The sequence below is a fragment of the Chiloscyllium plagiosum genome, unplaced genomic scaffold (assembly GCF_037043375.1).
Source record: "Chiloscyllium plagiosum isolate Xiang-an unplaced genomic scaffold, Cpla_swu_hap1 HiC_scaffold_2, whole genome shotgun sequence".
Classification (NCBI taxonomy): Eukaryota; Metazoa; Chordata; class Chondrichthyes; order Orectolobiformes; family Hemiscylliidae; genus Chiloscyllium; species Chiloscyllium plagiosum.
This window is the reverse complement of record NW_028270140.1, coordinates 36,730,820-36,756,661: the sequence shown is the minus strand read 5'-3', so window position 1 is coordinate 36,756,661 and position 25,842 is coordinate 36,730,820. Positions and strand designations below refer to the sequence as shown.

Sequence of the window (25,842 nt, the reverse complement as noted above, 5' to 3'; positions counted from 1 at the left end):
CCAGGGTTGGGAGTTTGGGGTGGGGGAAGGGGGGTGCGGGGCGGGGGTGGAAGGGTCCAAAACTAGAAAGCATGATTTAAGGAGAGGGGGGAAAGATTTAAAATGGAACTTAAGGGCCAACTTTTTCCACGCAGAGAGTGGTGCATGCATGGAATGAGCTGCCAGAGGAAGTGGTGGAGGCTGGTATAATTACAACATTTAAAAGGCATCTGGATGCGTATGTGAATTGGAAGGATTTGAGGGTTAATTGGCCAAATGATGGAAAAGGGGACTAGATTGGACCATTGAATCTGCTTTTGTGCTGTATTTCTTTATGACTCTACATACTTTCTTCACCGAGAGACAAAACTGCACATGCTGGACTCCAAGGTAGACAAGCATGAGGCTGAAAGAACACAGCAAGCCAGGCTTCACTTTCTTAATCAAGCTTCCAATAGATCCTGACATCCAGGATTCCCTGGATTTGCTGCTGTTAACCTTCACTCTTAGAGAAGACGCTGGCCCTGAATTCTTCACTTTACCCCCTTGAAAAGGATTTCCACTTTCCAAATGTGGACTTACCTAAAAGTAGCTATCCCAATTTATGCCAGATCCTGGATACTGAAATTGGCTTTACCCCATTTAGATACAAACGTCTGCACTATCCTTATCCCTTTCCATAAGAACTTTGAAACTTACAGTCACTATTGTCAAAATGCTTTCCCACTGAAACTTCAACCACTTGACTGGTTTCACTTCTTAGTATTAGATTTAGCAAGTCCCATTTTAATTCAGACAGGCTGCTCAAAAAGACTACAGAGGGAACATGACAGAGCATAATTATAGTCCAGAGAACACCATTATCTCTAATCTGTAGATTTTAACCATTTCACGTCATTTAAATAAACCTTGCTTTGGCCCAAACTGCACTAAAATTCACCTACACACCAACTGACAGTATAAATACTATCCCGGTATAGAATCCTCACCCTGTCTCTGTACAAACTGTTCGAGCTCATCTTAACCAAATGTCATTATTTTGGCAGATTACTAAAGTTAATCTAGAATCAGTAACATGATTACTTTACATTATTGTGTAATAAACAAACAAACAAACAGTCTAAAAATGTTCTCATGTCTGGAAGCTCATGACTCCGAAAAGGCAATTGATGAACCTTGGGAATCATTGGTCTAATTAATTTAGATGCATAACAAAAGATTGATAGTGTGTATAGACAGGCTTTCAAAATTGCCTGTTTCTTTACACCTCACCACTTTATGCTGTCACATGGCATCACAGCGGAACATTACATATCGTAATAGAAAGTCCCAGAAAAATGCACAGGGACAACTGTGACCCGAGAAAAAAATGGCGCTGGCTAGGTTTCATAAAATATTTGCAACGTTTGTGGCTTCCTTTTATATTGAGTTGAACTGTCTATGTGCCTTGTGGCACATAACATTTAGAGATTGTGAAAAACTGGAAGATACAGAGTTGTCTCTTTCTGGATTAAATCAGGTTTTATCAAGGAGCATGTTTAAGTTAGGCATCAAGCTATCTGCTGAGGACAAAGTCAAGCAGTTCTTGGGAAAGTCAAAACTTGGAGGTCAATAAAGGGGTCTTTTGTTGCTTTCATTAGATGGTGGAAAACCTGGTTGGCAAAAGTAAAGACAGCAGATGCTGGAGATTAGAATAGAGAGTGCTGGAAAAGCACAACAGGTCAGACAGCATCCAAGAAGCAGGAAAATCAATGTTCCAGGCAAAAGCCCTTATTAGAAAATCTGGTTGAAGCAGACTATAAAGTCCCATACTGGCGGTTCTAAGAACCCTTTCTGGCCCTGGGTTTCAAAAATCAGATCGGAAAGGAATAAAATATCCAAAGCTTGCAGTGAAGGCACATCTCAGAAATTGCTAGTTCTCTACAAAAAAAAGTGAAAACTAATTGTTAAATATGCTATTGTAGCTCACAACACATTACATTTGGGTAGTAAATATATAATGAATATGCTCTGCCATAAAATATCAGAACTGCTCAGCATTTCCAGGACTTGACATTTTAAGAGTCTTTTTTGCAGAACCAACCAGTAAAATAAGAAACATGCAGATAAGAATACAGCAACACAGCTGGCATGACAGAGGAGAGAAGAGAGGGGACCGAGTGGCACAGCACATTAGAACACTCCCTATTCATCAACAGAATGTAAATGAGTGCATTCCTACTGTTCAAAAAACACTTCTCTAGTTTGGCAGCTGATGCTTAATACTGTCTGCAGCTTCTAAATGTTGAAAGACAATTCTGATGCCCGGCTTAAGAAAGCAAGATTTTGGTATATAAACACAAGAATGTAAAGACTGATACCACCCAAATATACAGAAGTGAGAAGAGCTCTTAATATCCAATAGCTGTCTTGTATGATCGTTATCAAGCTTCTGTGCATTTAGGTGGTATCAGTCTTTACATTGTTTATATACCAAAATCTTGCTTGCTTAGCCAAGCATCAGAATTGTCTTTCAAAGTTTAGAAGCTGCAGATAATATTAAGCATCAGCTTCCAAACTAGAGAAGTGTTTTTTGAGCAGTAGGACATACTGCAACTTCCAATATACACTGGGTGGAGTTTAAAAATCAACGACTTCAGCAGCACTGCAGAATCACTCCTGCATGAGGCCATAATATACTCCTTGGCGGAATTTCAAGTTGAATCAGTTTTCAGAATGTCTGCTGTGAAGGAATGACAAGAGACTGTACCTTAAATGGGAAAGAATCAATTAATTTCATGTAGAGAAATAAGACTTACTCTCAGTAATTATTCTGTCAGCACTTGTTTACCCATCTGCTTCTATGATTATCTCTTCAGGGAGTCAATGGGACAGTAACATACAGAATCAAGTAGGTTGGGGTAGTGCAGTGTAACAATTAAGAGGGTTCTGACAGGCATACAGTACTGTTAACCAAAAACACACAAGTTGATACTTTCACAGCACTGGAAAAAGTCAGCATATTCTGACTGGCATGAGAGCTCCGCCTCAGGAAACCTGCAAAATTCAACCACTGTCTCCCATATCAACAAATCAAATTCACAAAGTTGGAAAGTCAGCTACACAGCAGGATTACCAACCCAAGGCAGTCCCTGGTGCCAAGCACGAACATTTTTAAAAACATGCCAGCTTACAAAGATCTCAAAGCACAAGTTTATAGTTTAATTCTACCTGCACTAGAAGTGTTTATTCCCCTGTTGTGCTGCAGTACAACTGTCACACAAGATTGATTGGTGACTATGGCCAATTTATGCCAAGCTGAGACCAGTATAAACTGGGACGGAGGAAGAGATTTTTGAAGGGTAGGAGAGAAGCCCAGCCAGAGCCTTCACTGTCTTCACAACTCAGCTAGTCAGCATAAACCTGCTGAGCCACTTGGAAGTGTTTGTGTGCACTGAAATGTTTTTAAACATATGCAATGCAATAACATCCACTTTGTGCCTTGCATGAAGGATTGTTAAACATGTTTTAAATTATAGAAGAACACGTAGAAAAATAAAATGGTTGAAATCCACTTTGCTATCTCAGCACATACTACAGGACATGTTACAACTTTTAACTTAGATATAGAAATGTCATAACATTATACATTGCATTTGAGTGACATCAACTAGCCCAAATGTTTGTTGGGCATTGTCTACCATATTACTGTTTAACATAGTAATGAATGCCATTGATTTAATTAAAAATACCTTATTTGTTCAATATGTTTATCACACTAGTGAAACAGGCCGTGTAACCAGGAATTTACTCATTTCCTAAATACATTTAGCTCCTTGCATAGGTCTAAGGGGTATTTGTTTGCAAGAACTTTGTATATCCACTGAAAATTAACGAACACTATCACGTATAGCACGTGAAAGATAGATCCTGCAGGAATTCTATTTTTAAAATATTCATTTGGACCAGATGTACAAATTCTTCCATTAAAGCAACATACAAACATACAGAGCCCACTAGACTAAAACCTTGGATCTCCTGGTTTAGGTCAAAATTTCTAGTTATCCATTAACTTGAGACTACGACTGATGTTACTAAACTAATTTCAATGTGAATTTTACAATATTATTGTCCATCCATGAACCATGTACTTGAACAACTGGCCAAAATGATAATCCACAAGACTACAATGACACCATTTTAACATCCCAATTACTGTAACATCTCAGAAGGCACCTCCAATGTAGCTAACATCCAAAAGTGCTTGGTAGGGGTGTTATCAATTAAAATTACTGAGTCACTAAGGAAGTCTGAGGCAAGTGGCCAAAGAATTGCTCAAGAAGACAAGTTTTCAAGAGCATCTTAATAGCAAGGAGAGGGTTCCAGACCTTAGAAAGTCAAACACCAATAGCATAGTGAACAAAAAGAAGAATCCTGAGGGGCTGGAGTCGAAGAAATGCAAATGTTCGCAAAGCTGAGAGATCAGGTGGAATGAGGCCAGAGTAAAGTGATCAGTAATTATTACAATAAAAAATGCGAAAGGAGAAAACTGACCCAAATAGGCATCATGTATACTTTTACTAAAAAGGAACTGAAATAAACATCTCATACATGATTTGTGGGATGTTATGTCAAGAAAGTAAAACATAAAACTTTGCTTTTCTTTCTACAACACATCCTTTGTCAGATACTGACCTATTGCAAACATGTTAATAAGATCATAAGACCATAAGACAGGAGTGGAAGTAAGGCCATTCAGCCCATCAAGTCCACTCCGCCATTCAATCAAGGCTGATGGGCATTTCAACTCCACTTACCCGCATTCTCCCTGTAGCCCTTAATTCCTTGTGACATCAAGAATTTATCAATTTCTGCCTTGAAGACATTTAGCATCCCAGCCTCCACTGCACTCTGTGGCAACGAATTCCACAGGCCCACCACTCTCTGGTTGAAGAAATGTCTCCGCATTTCTGTTCTGAATTTACCCCCTCTAATTCTAAGGCTGTGTCCACGGGTCCTAGTCTCCTCGCCTAACGGAAACAATCTCCTAGCATCCACCCTTTCCAAGCCATATATTATCTTGTAAGTTTCTATTAGATCTCATAGAAAGTTGTTAATTATTTTATTTTACTGAAAGAAAAAAAAGGTGAAGTTTGAGTCCTTACCACTGACTAATGCAAACAGGACAACCATATTCTAAAGGTTCTTCACAAGTAAATTAGGGATAGGTGGCTAAATGATCAGAGGTAGGTGTAGTAGTGTCTTAAAAGGAAGAGGTACATTTCCAAATACAGTACGTAATCCAACATGCACGGGAGATATATTGTAAGAGACTAAATGAATTGCAAAAATAAAATCTGGGCAAAAATAAAATCTGCAGATCTGTGCAACTTTACACAACAAACAGCCCTCTGTGCAAACAGCTAAGAGTTAAAAGCAGAAACACGAGCAAAGATGCAGGTAGTAAACTTCCAAAAAAAACCACCTATGGCATTGCCAACAGCAAATCTATTAGCCACTGATGAAAGTTATTCACTTAATTAGTTCCAACAAAATTTCAGATTACAACCTCTTGTCATGGGTTGCAAGAAATAAAATTAAGTAAGAGGACAAACAGATTTGGCTCTATGAGCAGCGAGTTTGTATCTGAATCAGAAGATTGCGCATTCAATTGAATTGGCAAAGATTTGAGCTTGCACATTATAAAAAGGCTGACACTTCCTGTCTGTACCTGACTCAAAGTACCACATTCCAGGTCAGATATTAAACCAAGACCTTCCTAATGAACACAAAAGTTCAAATGTTCTATTTCAAGCACCTGTGTCCTGGGGCCAAAACATATGCTTCAACCAACAGTTACAAATGGACTGCCTGCCAAATTCCAAGTAGAAAACAATCAACCTGGAGCATTGACCTTTTCTATCTCTACACAGATGGGCTCAAAGACCACCTAATGAACCACAACCAGCAGAATGCAATCCCTGCAGTCACATGTAATCTATCTGCATGACCACTAACATTTTCAGTCATCCTTTCCTAGTCTCAAGTTAAGCCTGCTGTTGCCTGGTCACAAAAGTCATACCTATTTTGTAAAGCATCTCCCAAATCTCTCAATAAAGTACTCATTTTTGAAGTAGTGCTATAATCAATGTACAATCTTTGGCTACGTGCATGGAAATAAAAGGTAAACTTGTATAAATTCAAACAATCCTCAAACAAGGAAAGAGAAGGATTTAAAAAACCCTACTCTTTTGTTAATCCCCTCCCGAATATATCATATTCCACCATTCCTCCACACCCCATGGCCTCTACCCAGATCCATTCCATCCATAACCACAGACCACACATACAACCCCAATATCCCCAATCCACAAAACCACCCACACTTCTAGTACACTAGGTAAAAACAAGGACTGCAGATGCTGGAAACCAGATTCTAGAGTAGAGTGGTGCTAGAAAAGCACAGCAGTTTAGGCAGCATCCGAGGAGCAGTAAAATCAACATTTCAGGAAAAGCCCTTCATTAGGAATACAGGCAGAGTGCCTGAAGAGTGGAGAGATAAATGAGAGGAGAGAGGGGGTGGGGAGAAAGTAGCATAGAGTACAATGGGTGGATGGGGGTGGGAAGAAGATGATAGGTCAGAGAGGAGGGTGGAGTGGATAGGTGGAAAAGGAAAAAGGGCCGGTAGGACAGATCATGGGGATGGTGCTACGCTGAAAGTTTGAAACTGGGGTGAGGTGGGGGAAGGGGACATGGAGGCCCTGGGCCTCCTTCACCGCCACTCCCTCACCACCTGACACCTGAAGGAAGAACCGCCTCAGGACACATCAACCCCAGGGCATCAATGTGGACTTCACCAGTTTCCTCATTTCCCCCACCTCACCCCAGCTCTACACTTCTAGTGCACCCCTGGTCCACCAGTCCCTCTGCCATAAACAAATCCACACTATCAACCAACCCCCCAGGGCCAAAGATACCCCTCCCACCATCTACCTCACTCTCTCTACTCACCAGGTCCACATTGCCTACCACTTGACTTTCCCCACCCACCTCACATCCTCCTCCAGCACACACCTACTCCCCTCCAAACACCCCATCCTCCCCAAATATTCCCCCACACCAGCACCATTCCCCCCCTCACAAAGCCCCAACACACACCTCCCTCAGTCTCCCCTACATCCCCCCATTGGGCTCACACACATTTTACCCAACACCTCCCCCTTTTTCTCTCCCTCCTACCTCCCTCTCCTCCCACTGCCGGTCTCCCATGGTAACCGCGGCCCCGGCCCCCACCTTGTCTCCACCGCCAGCCGCCGGCTCGGGCCCAGGGGATAATAGTTCCTCCGCCGACAGCGGGTGCGACACGTCGCAAATAGACCTGGGACCCGAGGACGGTAACGGTTTGCAAAGTGCCGAACTCATCGTTAACAAATCGCTATCTCCTCCCACTGCCGCCGCCCCAGCTTCTCGCCGTCTCTCTACCGCCTCCATTTAAAAAAAACACCAACCCAGCTCCTCCCCCCCATCCGCGCTTGATCAGGCAGCACGGCCACTGCGCGTGCGCGGGGAGCCCCCATCCCTCCGACACCGCAGGAGGCGCTAGGTTCTAACGCAACTGCAATGTCGCCTCTTGCTCATCCTTGACGTCTCCCTGACTCTTTGTTTTGTCCCATTCGCACCCACCGGGCCGCACCCTGCCACCGGGTGGCGCCAGCAGGAAGGGGAAACGTGCATTTCGCCACGCCGCCAGGTGGCGTGCAATGAGGACAGCACTGCTGCTAATCAATAGATGGCAACACCTTTCGAATTAAAACAAAAGAATTTAGGACCCAGCGGGGGGTAAGAAAACTGCAATATTTCAAAAAGATAGATTGTACAGATTTCGATTTATGCAATGTTTAAAACAAGGAATACTTTAAGCACTCAGAAGGTTTTGTGTGGTGCTGTTGTGATGTTAGAAACAATAACTTAAGACCATAAGACATAGGAGTGGAAGTAAGGCCATTCAGCCCATCAAGTCCACTCCGCCATTCAATCAAGGCTGATGGGCATTTCAACTCCACTTACCCGCATTCTCCCCGTAGCCCTTAATTCCTTGTGACATCAAGAATTTATCAATTTCTGCCTTGAAGACATTTAGCGTCCCAGCCTCCACTGCACTCTGTGGCAATGAATTCCACAGGCCCACCACTCTCTGGCTGCAGAAATGTCTCCGCATTTCTGTTCTGAATTTACCCCCTCTAATTCTAAGGCTGTGTTCACGGGTCCTAGTCTCCTCGCCTAACGGAAACAATTTCCTAGCATCCACCCTTTCCAAGCCATGTATTATCTTGTACGTTTCTATTAGATCTCCCCTTAATCTTCTAAACTCCAATGAATACAATCCCAGGATCCTCAGACGTTCCTCGTATGTTAGACTACCATTCCAGGGATCATCCGTGTGAATCTCCACTGGACACGCTCCAGTGCCAATATGTCCTTCCTGAGGTGTGGGGACCAAAACTGGACACAGTACTCCAAATGGGTCCTAACCAGAGCTTTATAAAGTCTCAGTAGCACAACGGTGCTTTTATATTCCAACCCTCTTGAGATAAATGACAACATTACATTTGCTTTCTTAATCACGGACTCAATCTGCATGTTTACCTTTAGAGAATCCTCGACTAGCACTCCCAGATCCCTTTGTACTCTGGCTTTATGAATTTTCTCACCGTTTAGAAAGTAGTCCATGCTTGTATTCTTTTTTCCAAAGTGCAAGACCTCGCATTTGCTCACATTGAATTCCATTAGCCATTTCCTGGACCACTCTCTCAAACTGTCTAGATTCGTCTGCAGCCTCCCCACTTCCTGCCTGTCCACCTAACTTCGTATCATTGGCAAACTTCGCTAGAATGCCCCCAGTCTCTTCATCCAGATCATTAATATATAATGTGAACAGCTGCAGCCCCAACACTGAACCCTGCGGGACACCGCTTGTCACCGGCTGCCATTTCGAAAAAGAACCTTTTATCCCAACTCTCTGCCTTCTGTCAGACAGCCAATCCTCAATCCATACCAGTAGTTCACCTCGAACACCATGGGCCCTCACCTTGCTCAGCAGCCTCCCGTGTGGCACCTTATCAAAGGCCTTTGGAAGTCTAGATAGACCACATCCACTGGGTTTCCCTGGTCTAACCTGCTTGTCACCTCTTCAAAGAATTCCAACAGGTTTGTCAGGCACGACCTCCCCGTACTAAATCCATGTTGACTTGTTCTAATCCGACACTGCTCTTCCAAGAATTTAGAAACCTCATCCTTAATGATGGATTCTAGAATTATACCAACAACCGAGGTTAGGCTAATTAGCCTATAATTTTCCATCTTTTGTCTTGATCCTTTCTTGAACAAGGGGGTTACAACAGCGATCTTCCAATCATCCGGGACTTTCCCTGACGCCAGTGACTAATGAAAGATCTCAACCAATGCCTCCGCTATTTCCTCAGCCACCTCCCTCAGAACTCTAGGATGTAGCCCATCGGGGCCAGGAGATTTATCAATTTTAAGACCTTTTAGCTTTTCTAGCACTTTCTCTTTTGTAATGGCAACCATACTCAACTCAGCCCCCTGACTCCCTTTAATTGTTGGGATATTACTCATGTCTTCCACTGTGAATACTGACACAAAGTACTTATTAAGTTCTCCAGCTATTTCCTTATCTTCAAAGTTTGTGAGAAGATTTGTAGCTCGGGTGCTCGTTGTTGTGGTTCTGTTCGCCGAGCTGGGCATTTGTGTTGCAGACGTTTCGTCCCCTGTCTAGGTGACATCCTCAGTGCTTGGGAGCCTCCTTTGAAGCGCTTCTGTGATCTTTCCTCCAGCATTTGTGGTGGTTTGAATCTGCCGCTTCTGGTTGTCAGTTCCAGCTGTCCGTTGCAGTGGATATTGGATCCAGGTCCATGTGCTTATTGATTGAATATGTGGATGAGTGCCATTCCTCTAGGAATTCCCTGGCTGTTCTCTGTTTGGCTTGTCCAATAATAGAGTATTTCCTTATCTCCCATCACTAGGCTAGTGGCCCAATGTCTACTTTTGCCTGTCGTTTGTTTCTTATGTATTGAAAGAAACCTTTACTAACATTTCTAATATTACTGGCTAGCCTACCTTCATATTTGATCCTCTCCTTCCTTATTTCTCTCTTTGTTATCCTCTGTTTGTTTTTGTAGCCTTCCCAATCTTCTGATTTCCCAGTGCTCTTGGCCACTTTATAGGATCTCTCTTTTTCTTTAATACATTTCCTGACTTCCTTTGTCAGCCATGGCTGTCTAATCCCTCCCCGGAAAATCTTTCTTTTCTTGGGGATGAACCTCTGTACAGTGTCTTCAATTATACCCACAAACTCCTGCCATTTTTGCTCTACTGTCTTCCCCGCTAGGCTCTGCTTCCTGTCTATTTTCATCAGTTCCTCTCTCATGCCCTCATAATTACCTTTATTTAACTGTAACACCATTACATCTGATTTTGCCTTCTCTCTTTCAAACTGCAGACTGAACTCTACCATATTATGATCGCTGCTTCCTAAGTGTTCCCTTACTTTAAGATTTTTTATAAAGTCTGGTTCATTACATAGCACTAGGTCCAGAATCGCCTGCTCCCTTGTGGGCTCCATGACAAGCTGTTCTAAAAATCCATCCTGTAAGCATTCCATGAATTCCCTTTCTTTGGATCCACTGACAACATTATTTACCCAGTCCACCTGCATATTGAAGTCTCCCATGATCACCGTGACCTTGCCTTTCTGACATGCCTTCTCTATTTCCCGGTACATGTTGCGCCCCTAGTCCTGACCACTGTTAGGAGGTCTGTACATAACTCCCATTATGTTTTTTTTGCCTTTGTGGTTCCTCAATTCCACCCACACAGACTCACATCATCCGACGCTATGTCATTCAGTGCCATAGATTTAATTTTGTTCTTAACTAACAAGGCAACCCCGCCCCCTCTGCCCGCCTGCCTGTCTTTTCGATAAGTTGAAAATCCTTGGATGTTTAACTGCCAGTCCTGACCCCCCTGCAACCACGTCTCTGATGCCTACCACATCATAATCATTCACGATGATCTGTGCTATTAGTTCATCTGCTTTGTTACGAATGCTACGAGCATTCAGGTAAAGTGCCTTAATGCTAACTTTCTTATCATTAGGTGGCACAGTGGTTAGCACTGCTGCCTCACAGCGCCAAAGACCCGGGTTCAATTCCTGCCTCAAGTGACTGTGTGGAGTTTGCACATTCTCCCCGTGTCTGCATGGGTTTCCTCCAGGTGCTCCGGTTTCCTCCCACAGTCCAAAAAAAATGTGCAGGTTAGGTGAATTGGCCATGCTAAATTGCCTGTAGTGTCAGGGGCAGGGGGAATGGGTCTGAGTGGGTTGCACTTCGGTGGGTCGGTGTGAACTTGTTAGGCCGAAGGGCCTGTTTCCACACTGTAAGTAATCTAAAAAAAGTTATAAAAATGATAGGAAAGTTATCATTTTGTAGAGCACCTTTAATGTAGTGCTGATGGTCAACAACATAATCAAATGTAATCCCTGTAAGAAGTTGAATTGAGTGATAATTTAGATGGTTGACTCTTATGGCCGAGTTGCTGTACTCTTGCTTTTGAATTACAAGGTTTTAGGCTCAAGCCCCACTTCAGAGTTGAGCACAAAAGTAAAGACTGGCACTCCTACATGTAATGTTGGAATCTCATATTTGGATGAGAAGTCAAGGCCTCGTGTGTCCTTAGTGAATGTAAAAGATCATGTCAGTCTGACAGCATCTGTCGAATAGAAATCAAAGTTAATGCTTTGGGTCCAGTGACCCTATATCAGAACTGTTGAGGAAAGATCATCTGACTCAAAACATTAACTTTGATTTCTCAGCACATATGCTGCCAGACCTGCTGAGCTTTTCCAGCAACTTTTGCTTTTGTTTCTAATTTACAACATCTGCAGTTTTTTTGGTTTTTATTTTGTAAAAGATCACGTGACTTATTTTTTTCAAAGAACCATTGGGGAGTTGTCCCTTGTGCCAACGCTTATACCTTCAAACATCACACAAATAGATTATCTGAATGTTATCATGTTCCTGATCACGGGAACTTTCTATATGCAAATTGTTACAACAGTGGCTCCACTCCACAAGTGTGTAATTGGCTGTGAGGCACATTAAGACATCCAGTAGTTGTGAAAATTACCATAATTTCAAGTCCTCTTGCTTTTTCATATAATTATCCTCAGCTATGAACCTGTTTACTGCTTCTCTTGTTCTCACTTAATACTTAACTTTTTATACTTTATGCTACTGAAGTAAAGCTTCAGCCACTATTGCCCATGTGTCCCTCTTTTCCCCTTTGATCATCTTTTCAACTTCTTTTAATAGTTTGCCTTAATCCTCCAACTGAAGATTTCCTAAGCAGGATTTGGACATATAAATTGTCCTTTTTAAAATTCTTTGTCCACTTCAAGTTGCTTTGATTTGTTTGAGCTTGTTGATTATTGACACATCATTTGAACAGAGCAGCAATAGAGAAGGAAAGAACTACTACCTCATGATGTCCTATACTTTGTGCACAAAGATCTGAGTGTTAAACACTGGCCTGCTTAGCGATATGAGGATCCACGATAGAAACGGAGTAGGCATTATCTTCTAGTTGAGGAACAGCAGCTAGGGCCAACCAGCTGATGAAGAAGCAGCACTCCGAAAGCTAGTGCTTCCAAATAAATCTGTTGGACTATAACCTGATGTTGTATGATTTTTAACTTTGTACAACCCAGTCCAACACCGGCATCTCCAAATCCTCAATATTTGTATTATCAATAAAGGTGTACCACAAAGGAAGCGTTATTACTGAATAAAAATCGAAAGAACTGCGGATGCTGTAAATCAGAAACAAAAACAGAAACTGCTGGAAGAGCTCAGTGAAGAGACATCAAAGTTAACGTTTCGGGTCCAGTGACCCTTCCTCAGAACCCGGTGTTCCTGCCCGTACTAGGATGTGCCTCACTCATTTCTCGCAAAGGAGTCTAGGTTAATGCATAAAATATGTAGACACCAGGACTCTCTTAAAGGGTTGGTAACTCCGTGAGATTCAATGGAAACAATCGCCAAAGTGCAGCTCCTTCTCCCTATCTTGCAATTTTGAAGCCCCAATCCTCTCCAGCTGATAGCTCCGCGCCTGCGCGAAGCGATCCGGTGACGTCAGTGCGCCGCATCCGGGGCATGTCGCGTGCGAGCGTCAAGGAGGCTGCCCAACGGGCGGGCGGCCTGGTCATTTTCAAATCATCTTTGGCCGAATGACAGGAGATAAACAATAAATCGGACAAAAAGAACTCGGACATAGAGAGGAGTCACTCGGTAGGTCTATGTAGTATACGTGAGGAAGACGGCGGGCGAGGCAGCCGGTTAACTTTGTGGTTATTTGTCCCCTCCTTGAATTAGCCTCAGGCTTGCTCTCTCTCTCTCGGAGGAGGGAAGCCTCGCTTTCTCGACGCGCTGACGCAATTCTCTCCACCCCTGGGAACGCGGTGACGCAAATGTCTCCGCCCCTTGTCCCCGCCGGCGCCTCGCGTTGTGACGTCAGCCGTCCCGGATCCCTCTCGAATGCTGCTCTCCCCGCCTGAGCTCAGTGACAGCAGGGCCTAGCAGCATCTTCCCAACTCCACCATGGGTCAGTCTCTTTGCTTTTATACTTGCCCACGCATGTCTTCTTTTACTGAACATCACTTTTGGCTGCTCGTTCACTGTTGAGCTTTTGCCAGTTGCAAACAGCACGGATTCTGTTGTAAGTTTAACTTGCAATTTGCTTTCCTTTTGTAAACGGTATAATAATTTGTTCTTGCGCAGACTGCTGGCAGGAAAGTTTTGCTGTTTGTTAATTTGTTAGGATTGCACTCTTTAGATAACAGAAGTCGGAGTGTCGGAGGATGACGGGTGACCTTGTAGAGATTTATAAAATCATGACGACTATGGATAAGGAGAATAGCAAAGATTTTTTCCCTAGGTTGGGCTGTCTAATGTTAGGTTATTTTTCTTGAGATTCTTTTGCACTTGTTGCAGCTGCAACACACCAACTTCTGAGAGCAACCAAAATTTTATTAAGCAGGTATAAACTTTCTGGAGGAACCCTTAACACGCTTTGCACGGCTTGCAGAGCCATGTCAAAGATCTCTCTGAACAAAGGAACAGTCCTTCTTTGATACAAAATCTTTCCATCACAGTCAGTAATGCCCACAAGATAATCCCCAGCCACTCCCACACAGTCACATGCCACTCAAGACACAGTGCAGTGACTTGATCATCTCCAGAAACAATATAATGTAAACTATCCCTTAATGGCTAGATATGTTGTAAGTTGTTTTTTTGTAACTGTACGGTGTAGTCAGATTTTTAACAGTGATCTTATCGATTCTGAATAGGGGATGATAATGCAAATGGCTCTGAATAGCAAGAGATGGGAATGTAAATTCCTTACATTCTACCTGTAAGACAGAGACATACCACCCTAGCCTGGGACATCCAATTTCCTGCAGGTCAGCAGAGCAAATTAACCCTTTAATATCTAAAGCTAGAGGGCATTGGTTTAAAAAGAGGAAAAATTTTAAAAGGATCTGAGGGGTAACCTTTTTCATGTAGAGGGTGGTGCATGTATGGAACGAGCTGTTAATCGAAGTGGTGGAGACGTGTACAATTACAACATTTCAAAGATATGAATAGGAAAGGTTTAGAGGGGTATGGGCCAAATGTTGGCAGATGGGACTGGGTCAGAATGGGATGCCTGATCAGCACCAACAAGTTGGGCTGAAGGGTCTGTTTCCATGCTGTATGGTGACACCATATCACTGAGTGTTGCTGTTATATTTTCCACAGGTTATGTTTGACTTATCTGTATAAAGGTGAATCATGAGGTGGCGTGTTGTGCAGACTGGTGGTTAGAGAATCTCTTGACTATTTGATGTATCCGCTTTCATAAGTTTTAAGCGCAAGCAATGATCTTTCAGCCCATAAGAATGCTCTATTGTTCAATGAAATCATGGCAGATCGGATTGTGATCTTAGCTCTATGTTTCTATCTGCAGTCCCCATAACCCATGATTTTATTATAAATCAAAAATCTGACTAAATATTTAGCAAAGTCTCACTAAGGACTTTTTCACAGCACCTCCCAAATTTTGGCCACCACCGCCTAGAAGAACACAAGAAGCTGATGTTGCTCCCCTCCAATTGATGCACCATCTTAACTTGAATTTCCCAATCCAGCTGCACTAGGGATGATTGATGATACTGGCACTGTTTGTGATTCCAGTACCCTGAGTGAATTTTCAAAAAATCTTCTTAAGGCTATGTCCAGGAAATATAAATAAAGTGGCAGAGTTAAATATAGAACCTTACAGTGAACATGTCCTATTCTAAAATCACTTTTTAATAAGTGTGGAAGTAAGATCCCACTCGATGTAGACCAGCTGCATCATCCAAAAGACCCTTCACCCTTCAGATCATAGCTGAACTGTGACCTAACTCCATATCCCTCTTTTGCCTTACACATTAATACCTTGACGAAATTTTGAAAAACTATCAAGCTGAGACTCAAAGCTAACGATTGGTCCAGGTTCTGTAGATCCAAATTTAATTTTCTTTATAAGTTTGCTTGCTTCTGATCAAGTTCTTTCAAGTTTGGAGTTTCACAAGCAAGGTGCTAGTTTGCATTTCTACAGTTCTTGTTTTTTCCATATGAAATTGTGTTTAACTTTAAATGTTAACTGTTCTCTCTGCAGATGTTGCCTGACCTGCTGAACATTTCCAGCGCTTTCTGTTTTTCCTTCAGATTTCTGGCATTTGCAATATTTTGCTTTGGCAACCAGTCTCCAATACTCTAACTCAAATGTCTTAATTATTTGCCAATCAACATTGATAGCTCCATCAAGATATAAGTTCGGCACTCTAATTTGTATTATAGTTTCATCTGGAATTGTTCTACATCTTAGCATCTGGAAACCTCAATTGGAAAGTGATTTGAAGAAATTATGTGCTTAGAAGACCATGTCATTAAATTGCACGAGATGGCTTAACTGTCTTTCTGTTTGTTCTTGTAAATTTCTTTCCCTGAAATCTCTTATACTTGTATGTAATAAATGGAATTGGGTGCTGTGCACATTGTAAATGTGCGTAACTATGATACCCGGTCAGAAATTACGACACTATTTAAATTGGGAAGTATTATCAAATGTTAACTCGGAACATTGAAAGTGAGCGCAGGACTAAAAACAGCACCACCTAAATTTTCCTTTTTACCAGTTTGCTACTTGTATCAGGTCACGAGTAGAGTGTGTGTGATCCTACAAATATAATAGCCACTCTTGATTGTTCTGGAAACCACTAAGTCTGTGTCAGTGTCACGGGTGAATTAAACTTGTAAGTTCATCTGTGGTGCTGTTGCTGATCGTACATTGTGAAACTGAAAAGGTATCAAGATTTCTTGTCTACCTAAAATTAGGGATGTAAAAAATTCCATGTTAATGAAGAACCTGGCAGTTCTCCCCATTATACAAGTAATCTAATCTATACAAGGCAATAGCTACTCCTAAAGCAACATCATTACTTTTTTTTGAATTTTCTCTTGCTGTTTTTAAGAACTTTCCATACTGAAATGAGCAACTGCATAACATACAATCCCACAGCATTAAACTGGTTTGTGATGTCCGAGCTCATGAAAGGCAGTATATAAATGTACACTTTTCTTTAATGTCCATGGGATTGTTAGTTGCATCTAAGCTTCAGGTTGGTTATAAACAAGTGATGGCTTTGAAAAAACAGTACTCTTTGTTTTCAAGTTTGTTTGCAGATTTTCAAACTTAATAGGTACACTACGTCTGCGCCACAAGAGGGCCCAAAACTTACTCTGAAGTACCAGTGCTGAAGTTTCCTTTCATTTTCTGCTAGACGGTTTATTGCTTGGTTGTTAAATCTTTGAAAGCAATGTTATAACTACAGAGGTAAAAATGGGACAATGCAGCTGTATTGATTTACTGCCACAACTTAAATTCGTAGAAGCACAGAATCCTTACATTGTGGAAGCAGGCCATTTGGCCCATCAAGTATATACTAACCCTTTGGAAAGCATCCCACCCTCCAACCCTGTCCCTGTGACCCTGCATTTTCCATCGCTAATCCACCAAATCTGCACGTTTTAGGAAATTTTCTGCATGACCTGTGCATTCAGTGTCATCTGTGGTTGATTTTGAGCAGGAAAGGAGTACATTGCAGTTGATTCCACATTTCTTTCCTCTCAGTTGGCACTCCATTTCAAATATTTGTTTTTGGTAATTAGTTAACACTTTTTTTTTCTCCTTTTTTGTATAGAGTTTGGATGTTCAACAGAAATGACAACAAACCCTCCAGCACCAGGTAAGAGATGGGGCTTACTTTTTGTCAAAACAAATGTCTTAAAGTTTTAAAAGGTTAGCGCATAAGACTGTGATGTCGGAATAAGAGTGGACTGTGGTCTGTCGATCATGATCATTGCTAATCCTGAGCTTCAGCTCCACTTTCTCACCTGTTCCCCATATTCCTTAAGACTCTTTGGTTTTAAATATATCCAATAATTGCAAGTTTAAAACTCTCTAAAGTAGAAAATTCCAAAGTTTCACAATCCTCCGAGTGAAAAAAATTCTTCTCGTCTCATTCCTAAATGATCAAACTATCCTGAAACTGGACCCCCTTGTTCTAGATTCCACAGCCAGTGGAAATAATGTCTGGGTGTCAAGCCCCTTCATAACCTTGAATGTTTCAGTGAGATCACTACTCATTTTTGTCAAATCCAGAGAGCTTATTCAGCCTCTCATCATAGGTCAACCCTATTATAGAGTAAAAAAGCTATGAGTACTGCTATATCTATATAAAACACAAGAAGTGTGATTCTGCCTGATTGTTCTCCTAACAGAGAAGGGTAAGGGACTATTTGATTGAGATGCTTTAACATATTGAAGGGTTTAGATAGAATAAATAAAAAAATCGCCTGTTTCCAGGGTTGATCGTCAAAAGAAACAGATTTAAAGTGATGGCAAAGGTGGACAAAGCCAATAAGTGAGACTGACCAGATTACTTTCAAAAGAAAATACACAATTATATCTTTTGAAGAGGCGTCATAAAATATTTACCAGGATGTTGCCGGGAATGGAAGGTTTGAGTTCTAAAGATAGGCTGGACCTTTTATTCACTGGACCATAGGAGATTAGGGGTGATCGTAGTAAGATTTATAAAATCATGAGAGGCATGGACTAATTGAACCAAAGGGTCTGTTTCCGTGCTGTACATATCTGTGAGTCGATCAGGTGAATACAAGGGTCTTTTTCCCAGGGTGGGGGATTTCAAAACCAGGGGCATATTTTTAAGGTGAGAGGAGAAAGATTTAAAAAGGACGTGAGGAGCAGCTTTTTTATACTGGTTCGTGTGTGGAATGAGCTGCTAGAGGAAATGGTAATACAGTTAGAACATTTTAAAGACATTTGGATGATTATGTGAACAGGAAAAATTTAGAGGGATATGGGTCAAATGTGGGCATATGAGACTAGTTTGCTTTGGGAACGTGGTCAGCATGGACTTGTTGGACCATAGGGTCTGTTTCCATGCTGTATGACTCCATAATTGATACATATTGAATGGCTTCTTCCTGTCTGTACTATTCAACATTTCTTTTTGTTTCATATTATTTTAAATGTTGCAAGTCCTTTCTTCGAAGTGAAGATTTTATGTTTTTTAAGAACAAAAGTACGCCTAGTCCAAGGAAATTCTGTTTTTCCTTGGATTATTTTGCCTCTGTCCCTTTCATGATTCTACTAAACTTGTTCACTATCACCCACCTTCACCTCAACATCTTATTACAGTCACATTATTGTGTGTCGTTTTGCGCAAAATGAATTGCCTTGCTACATATGGCAAACACGTTTTAGTAAACATACAATGAATCATAAAGTTACTGGAATTCACAAGTTGCTTACAGTATAAAGTTTAAAGCTTTACAAGGTAACTTGTCTAACGATTAGCCAGTATTGAAATGTAGTCCAAGCTGTAGTCTTTCAAAGTACATACAGATTGTAAGGCTGGCAGGTTTTGTCACCTCTGTTCTTGTCTGGATTTGGATTAGGTTTCCTTTGTACTCATGTTCGCTAACTGCATTTCTATGCATTGCAAATAGTAATTGCTTCAAAAGAACTTCATTGGTTAATCTTTTGAGTGCCTGAAAGCATGAAGAGTGCTATAAAAATATATTCTTTTGTTTCTTCCTTTATTGTGCTGGAAGCTAGATGGAGATCTGTATTGCTGTGCATTGCAGAGGAATAATAGGCTTTCATGTGTGTTCATATTGTATACCAGAATTTTCAGTAAGTGGTGATGTTCTTCTCTCGCACTTAGTGGGAAATATGAAGATGTATTTAGGCTAATGAGATTCTCTTTTTGTGATAAGCAGTTGAACAAATTGGTCTTCAATTCAGTGTTAGTGTTTATATAAAGCTGTTTTCTTTCTTCTTGTTCAGTGACAGGAATTTATTAAGGTTGGAGTAATTTTTGTGTAAAAAAAACACATTATTAGTGTTCGTGATAAAATTAACTTTACTTTTTAAAAACCTATGGACTGTATTGTGTTTATGGTAATACCAATATCGTGACAATTTTGAGCCGTTATCACTGATTAGCATTAACCTTAAGCAATAAACAAATATAAAGTGTCAACAGTTGACTGAAACACATTTAATTCAACAATGTCTGTTTGCCCTGTGTTGTAGAGAGCTTTCATTGTAAATAATCTGGTCAGAAATGTTATTACAGATTTTAAACTGGAACCTCCTGGCTAAAAGGTAGGGACACTACCACTGCACCACAAAGGAAAAGGGGTGGCATTGAGGTAAGGACAGCCTGGTGGTTTTTCAAGGCCACTTCCTTGCTTCCCCATCTTTGGTTCCAATTGCCCTCAGATTGGAGCAATTGGAGACTCTACCAAAAAGATCTGACAGGTGGGTTACCATGGTTACCGCAAGAAGCAAGGACAAGTCAATTTCATCAGTCTCATTAAACTCCTCTTCCCTTCCAGCACTCAAAAGAAAATAAAAGTAGCTACACATTTTAAAAAGGCATTTGTATTAATTGATTGGAAAGATTTTTTTTCATTCCACTCTCTGTACCAAACACAACTGATGCTGTCCTGAAGATATGTGGTAATAGACAAGTAGAAAATCTTTGAGGGTGTCCTGCCTTCTGAGTTGCCCCTTGTGTGAACTACCCAGCCTTCAATTTAATCAGTGAGCTGGATTAGAAATTTGCCATCTTGGCACATTTAGTTATGAAACCATTTTCTTTGTGTCTGGGAAGAATGGGATCACAGGCTCAGACCACACATGCAGGCACTTAATAAAGTCACAGACACCTTAACTCCCTATGTAACTGTTGTTTCCCATTGTATGTAGACAATACCCTATGCGCTAACTATCTTCCTTGCGCAGATCAATAGACTTAAGAGTACTATATACAAATAACTTAGCAGTTGATTCTTAATTTATATACTATTTACATACACTGGCTTGCCTTTCAAGCCTCCTTGGTGATTAGCAACACTTGATAGAGAAAACCCGTGCCATACAATAATTAATGTAGTCCTTTCATCATAGAGTCCCTAGAATGTGAAAGCAGGTTTCTTACTCCCAAGCGCTCATAGTTTGTTTGTAGACAAGTTCCTTCTTCCAGTGGACAAATTTGAGTGAGGGCAGTGAGGTAGATCAAAGTAAACAGGATGAACAACACAACTAGGTGTGCTAGGAGATGTACCTGCACATTTGACTCCCAGTCCAACTAATTAATCACTTTGATTTCTCTGATACCCTTTCAAATTTGCTGCATCCACTGAATAACAGTAGCAGAAGATTTATGTGTGTTTGTCAGTTGTATCTGGAGGTGGCACAGTGGCTCACTGCTGCCTCACAGCGCCAGGAACCTGGGTTCACTTCCACCTTCGGGCAACTGTCTGTGTGGACATGGATTTATACAGTATGGCAACAGACCCTTCGGTCTAGCTCGTCCATGCTGACCAGATATACTAAACTGATCGAGGTTAAAAACAAGGACTGAAGATGCTGGAAACCAGATGCTGGATTAGAGCGGTGCTGGAAAAGCACAGCAGGTCAGGCAGCATCCGAGGAGCAGGAAAATCGATGTTTCGGGCAAAAGCCCTTCAACAGGAATAGAGGCAGGGTGTCTGCAGAGTGGAGAGATGAATGAGGGGGGTGGGGAGAAAGTAGCATTGAGCACAATAGTTGAATGGCGGTGGGGATGAAGGTGATAGGTCAGAGAGGAGGGTGGAGGGGATAGGTAGAAAGGCAGGTAGGACAGGTCATGAGGGCGATGTTGAGCTGGAAGGTTGGAGCTGGGGTGAGGTGGGGGAAGGGGAAATGAGGAAACTGGTTAAATCCACATTGATGCCATGGGGTTGAAGTGTTCCGAGGTGAAAGATGAGGCGTTCTTCCTCTAGGCGTTGGGTGGTGAGGGAGCGGTGGTGGAGGAGGCCCAGGACCTGCATGTCCTCGGCAGAATGGGAGGGGGAGTTGAAATGTTGGGCCATGGGGCGTTGGGGTTGTTTGGTGTGGTCCCGGAGATGTTCCCTAAAGCGTTCTGCTAGGAGGTATCCACTCTCCCCAATGTAGAGGAGACTGCATCAGGAGCAACGGATACAATAAATGATATTGGTGGATGTGCAGGTAAAACTTTGGATGTGGAAGGCTCCTTTGGGGCCTTGGGTGGAGGTGAGGGAGGAGGTGTGGGTGCAGGTTTTGCAATTCCTGCGGTGGCAGGGGAGGGTGGGCTGTTGGGGGGCGTGGACCTGACCAGGTAGTCACGGAGGGAACGGTCTTTGCGGAAATGGGTGGGGAGGGAAATATATCCCTGGTGGTAGGGTCCGTTTGGAAGTGGTGGAAATGTCGTCGGATGATGTGGTTTATGCGAAACTGAGCTCGTCCCATTTGCCAGCATTTAGCCCCTACCCCTCTAAACGCTTCCTATTTGTATAACCAGCCAGCTGCCTTTAAATGTTGTAATTGAACCCACCTCCTCTGGCAGTTCGTTCCATACACCCATCACCATTTGCCTGAAAATGTAGCCCCTCAGGTCCCTCTTAAATCTTTTCCCCCACTCCCCTTAAACCTATGCCCTCTAGTTTTGGACTCTCCTATGCTGGGGAAGAGACCTTAGCTATTCACCCTATTCATACTCCTCATGATTTTATAAACCTCTATAAGGTCACCCATCAGCCTCCAATCCTCCAGAAGAAAAAACTTTTTTCCCCCACTCAATGAATACAGGTAGAAACATCGTTTTCACTCTGAATAGTTAAGTGTGGAATGCACAACTGGGAAGATTGGTTGGGGCATGTCCAATTGAGCATTCAAGTGTGCTTTGAACAATTATTTGTACAGAAACGTTCTGCAAGGGTTTCGGGGAGGTGGGGCACTGAAGAAAATGGAGATTATGATACTTGATGGAAGAACTAGTGCAGGCCAATGGCCCCCTCCTGTGCTGTAATAATTCTGTGATTCTTTAGTTTGACATTTCTATAGGATAATTTAACATGCACAAAACTTAAAGAAGCTAAAAAGGTACTGCAGAGTTTGCATGTTCTTCTTGTCTGTGTGGGTTTCCTCTGGATTCATTTACAATCCAAAGATGTACAGGTTAGGTGGATTGGTCATGGTGAATTGCCCATAGTGTCCAGGAATATGCAGGCGAGGTGGATTACCTGTGAGGAATGCAGAGTTACAGGAATAGGATTGGGTATCAAATTGGGTGGAATGCTCTTCAAAGGGGTCAGTGTTGACTTGATGGGCCAAATTACCTGCTTCCACACTCTAGAAATTCTGTGATGACCTGCTGTAATTTTTCCTGTAGGAGTTCATTGCCAATGTTGTATTTCTCCCAATAATCCCCTAAAGTTTGTCTGAGTTCATCACTGACATTGACCAAGGTCTCACTGTTCCTATGGACATCTGTGAGCTCAATTAGGCCTACCCTGTCTGATATGTGTAGCCTAATACTAAGAGTGGTTGTTACATTGGATGTTACATTTGAAGGTCCCATACTGATAGTGTCTTATCAAAGATCTGAGGTAGACTTCTCCCTTCCCCCATATGCTACCCTGATGATGTCTGTGGTCAGGCTTTGAAATGCTGCAGTACAATGTAGAACATGTCCGAAAAACACAGAAGGCGTGTTCATTTGAATATGTGGAGTAGGAGCTTGCAAATACTACTTTTGTCGACTGACATTTGTCCAGAGCCTTCCCTCTTTCTTAACAGCATAGGAAAGGATGTCATTGTATTCTAACCATACACCCGGTCGAATAATGTTGACATTTTCCACCTCTAAAACTTATAACCCATTTTGATTGAGTGTTACATTCAGATTTCCAGTCCCTTGCCTATGACCTCTCCTGGGGTCCCCTTACAATTATTGTTAAACTAGAGCTTGGTTAGTTGCCATCATTAGGAGAAAGTGAGGACTGCAGGTGCTAGAGAGTCAGAGTCGAAAATGGTGGCGCTGGAAAAGCACAGCAGGGTAGGCAGCATCCAAGGAACAGGAGAGTAGTGGATGTTTCAGGGGTGTTACCATAATTGACAATTTGAAATATTGGGGTGTCTCTTCCCATGGAACAAGTGTTCAATCTGCTCATCTCTGTTCCAAGATGGGACTTGTCCTTGTTTCGCCAGCTCAAGCATCTCCCTGAACTGTTCAATTATCCATTGGGATAGATGCTACACAGGGTCATATTCTGCTGTCTACTGTCATCATCTATCTTTCCTTGTGTGATCTCATTTATGGACCTGGTGTATCCTTCTATCCCTGATACCAGGCGTTGATCTCTTATTTTCTTTTATTTTCCCCCCCCTCATCATCTTGCCAACTGTTCAGATTAATTTTATCCAAGGTATGTTTAACTTGCTGGTTTAAAAGTTTGACCTTATTATCCAAATTGGCCAAATTGAGGATATTGTCTGTGGACACTGCTGCTTCATAAGCTGTTGCCAAATCTTTCAATTTATTTCTTTTACTGTGCCCTGTCGATTGGTCCCCTTTGTGTTAATCCCTGTTCTTGGTCCTAATAGCTAACGGGTCAAAAACAAGTGTAATTTCTGAAGTTGGGAAGGGAACCACTTTGGCAGCTGGGTTCCAGATGTATCAAATACCCACCAGTGCCAATTCATGGTGTATGTTTTCGTACAGGGTTTTTCCTGTGTGTTTTAGAACCATTTAGAGTGCATTCCCCCCCACCCAAAGATGTTCTCAGTGCATCACTGTCCAATTTCCAGCCCTTTGTCTGGCCCATTAGCCAAACCTCCTATTTCTGTATATCCGTTTGCGGAAAAACATCACTGGTCACTTGTGGTGTCTGTACTTGGGTAGCAATAATCGGAGCTTCCGTGTGTCTTGTGCACGACCCACTAATTGCTGCACCCAAATGTTATGGATTTATTTGGATGAACCCACAAATACAATCCTCACCTTGGCTTGCCTGTAGTGGGGCAAACCATATATAGCCGGGACATGTGTACTCTTGCCCCATTAGTGCTTCCCAAAGTCACGTCCTGACAATCCAGCTGGTACCCTTCACCTATGAAGATTCTTCTAACTCCGTCGTGGCCCACACTCTGCCAAAATTAGCATTTATCAAATTCTGTCAATTCCCTTTTTGTCAGTCAATTCTGTGTGTCGGACCTCACTTCAGGCTTAACATCTGTTTATCAAAAACGAGAGGTCGGAAACTGATGGTTGCAGTGGCACCGTCTGATATAAACGATGAAATAAAAAATGGTCTTTGATTTGAATAAGTCGAAAATGAGATGATAAGAAATGACCAAAGGATGAAGATGACCCAAAAGACAAAAATGGTGATGATGGCTCTCTATAATACTTTATGGTGCTGTAGCCCTGTACGACCAAGGTGAACAATGATCTCCTGGTGGAGCATGATGGTTAGGATGTAATGGATTGAGGGAAAGAGGTGGAGGTGTGAATTGTGTCACCAGCTTAGCTGGGAGAGCTCTGGCTGGTCGAAACTTGAGTCTCAGTGAGAGCGTCAGAATGACTGCCTTCACAAAGGGATTGTCTCCATCTTCTTGGGCGGACTGTCTCGAAGCATCCCTTTCACTTCAGTGCTCTGGGTGCCAAGTCCCTTCTCTACTGGCAGAATTGGTAATGCCAGCTGTGGTTGAGGCCTCAGGAGGGATAGTAGGATCTTGGTATGGATCAGTAACTGGGGTTGGTTCTGGGTCGAGATCAGGAATTTGGATTGGGTCTGAATCAATGACTCTGTGGGGTATGGATCAAGACTCAAGTTAGAGTCAGCCCCCACCGCACCCCACCCCCTTCTCCTGTTTCCCCGGAAGCATGTGGAATTGGCTGCTGCTTTTGGCTCCATAGTCCTTTCACTGATTCATGTGGTACCAACCAGTATTTCCTGTATCTAGCAAAATTCGAGACAGGAAAAATTGGCCTCGTCCACCACCAGTAGGGATCTGAATACGTGGGAATCAGGAATGTTCCTGGCTGGAAAATTTGTATGCTTGCAATCCCAGTCCAGGTTCTTGAGCCTGACTCCTGTAGCATGCTAAGTGCCTGGGTAACCTGCAGTGTCTTGTGCAGTGACCTGTGCAACACAATTGTAGCATTTCCCTTGCAGTGGCAGCTGCTGCCTCTGATCTCCCTGCAGCTGATCTCTCTCTCTCTTTCTCTCTCTCTGTCTGACTGTGGGATGGGCATGTGAAGGTGGATGGCTGCGATAATAACTCCCCTTGTTTTGGTCAGCCCTTCATTTTTCCATAGAGTTCTGGGGTTTAGAATTT

At 42.3% G+C, this 25,842-nt stretch overlaps 2 protein-coding genes across 15 annotated transcripts in view; one reads left to right on the top strand and one right to left on the bottom strand.

Moving 5' to 3' along the window:
* snx30 (sorting nexin family member 30) overlaps positions 1 to 13,335 on the bottom strand; it is a 110,930-nt gene extending 97,595 nt beyond the window's left edge. For 8 of the 9 annotated variants that reach the window (XR_015760087.1, XR_015760086.1, XM_087996220.1 and 5 more), the window contains exon 1: positions 7,252 to 7,468. Coding sequence is in view for 6 of the 9 variants with exons in the window: in XM_087996220.1 (XP_087852346.1) it covers positions 7,252 to 7,449 (198 nt within the window). In the remaining 3 variants the exon portion in view is untranslated. Of the gene's footprint in view, positions 1 to 7,251; positions 7,469 to 12,513 lie in introns of those variants that run through there. The other variant, XM_087996221.1, reaches the window with a different exon arrangement.
* Positions 13,199 to 25,842, top strand: part of inip (ints3 and nabp interacting protein) — a 39,113-nt gene continuing 26,469 nt past the window's right edge. Inside the window, exons 1-2 of one of the 6 annotated variants that reach the window (XM_043715800.2) lie at positions 13,199 to 13,322; positions 17,324 to 17,368. In XM_043715800.2, coding sequence (XP_043571735.1) covers positions 17,331 to 17,368 — 38 coding nt within the window. In that variant the 5' untranslated portion in view covers positions 13,199 to 13,322; positions 17,324 to 17,330. Of the gene's footprint in view, positions 13,323 to 13,529; positions 13,750 to 17,323; positions 17,369 to 25,842 lie in introns of those variants that run through there. The other 5 variants (XM_043715817.2, XM_043715809.2, XM_043715790.2 and 2 more) reach the window with 5 other exon arrangements.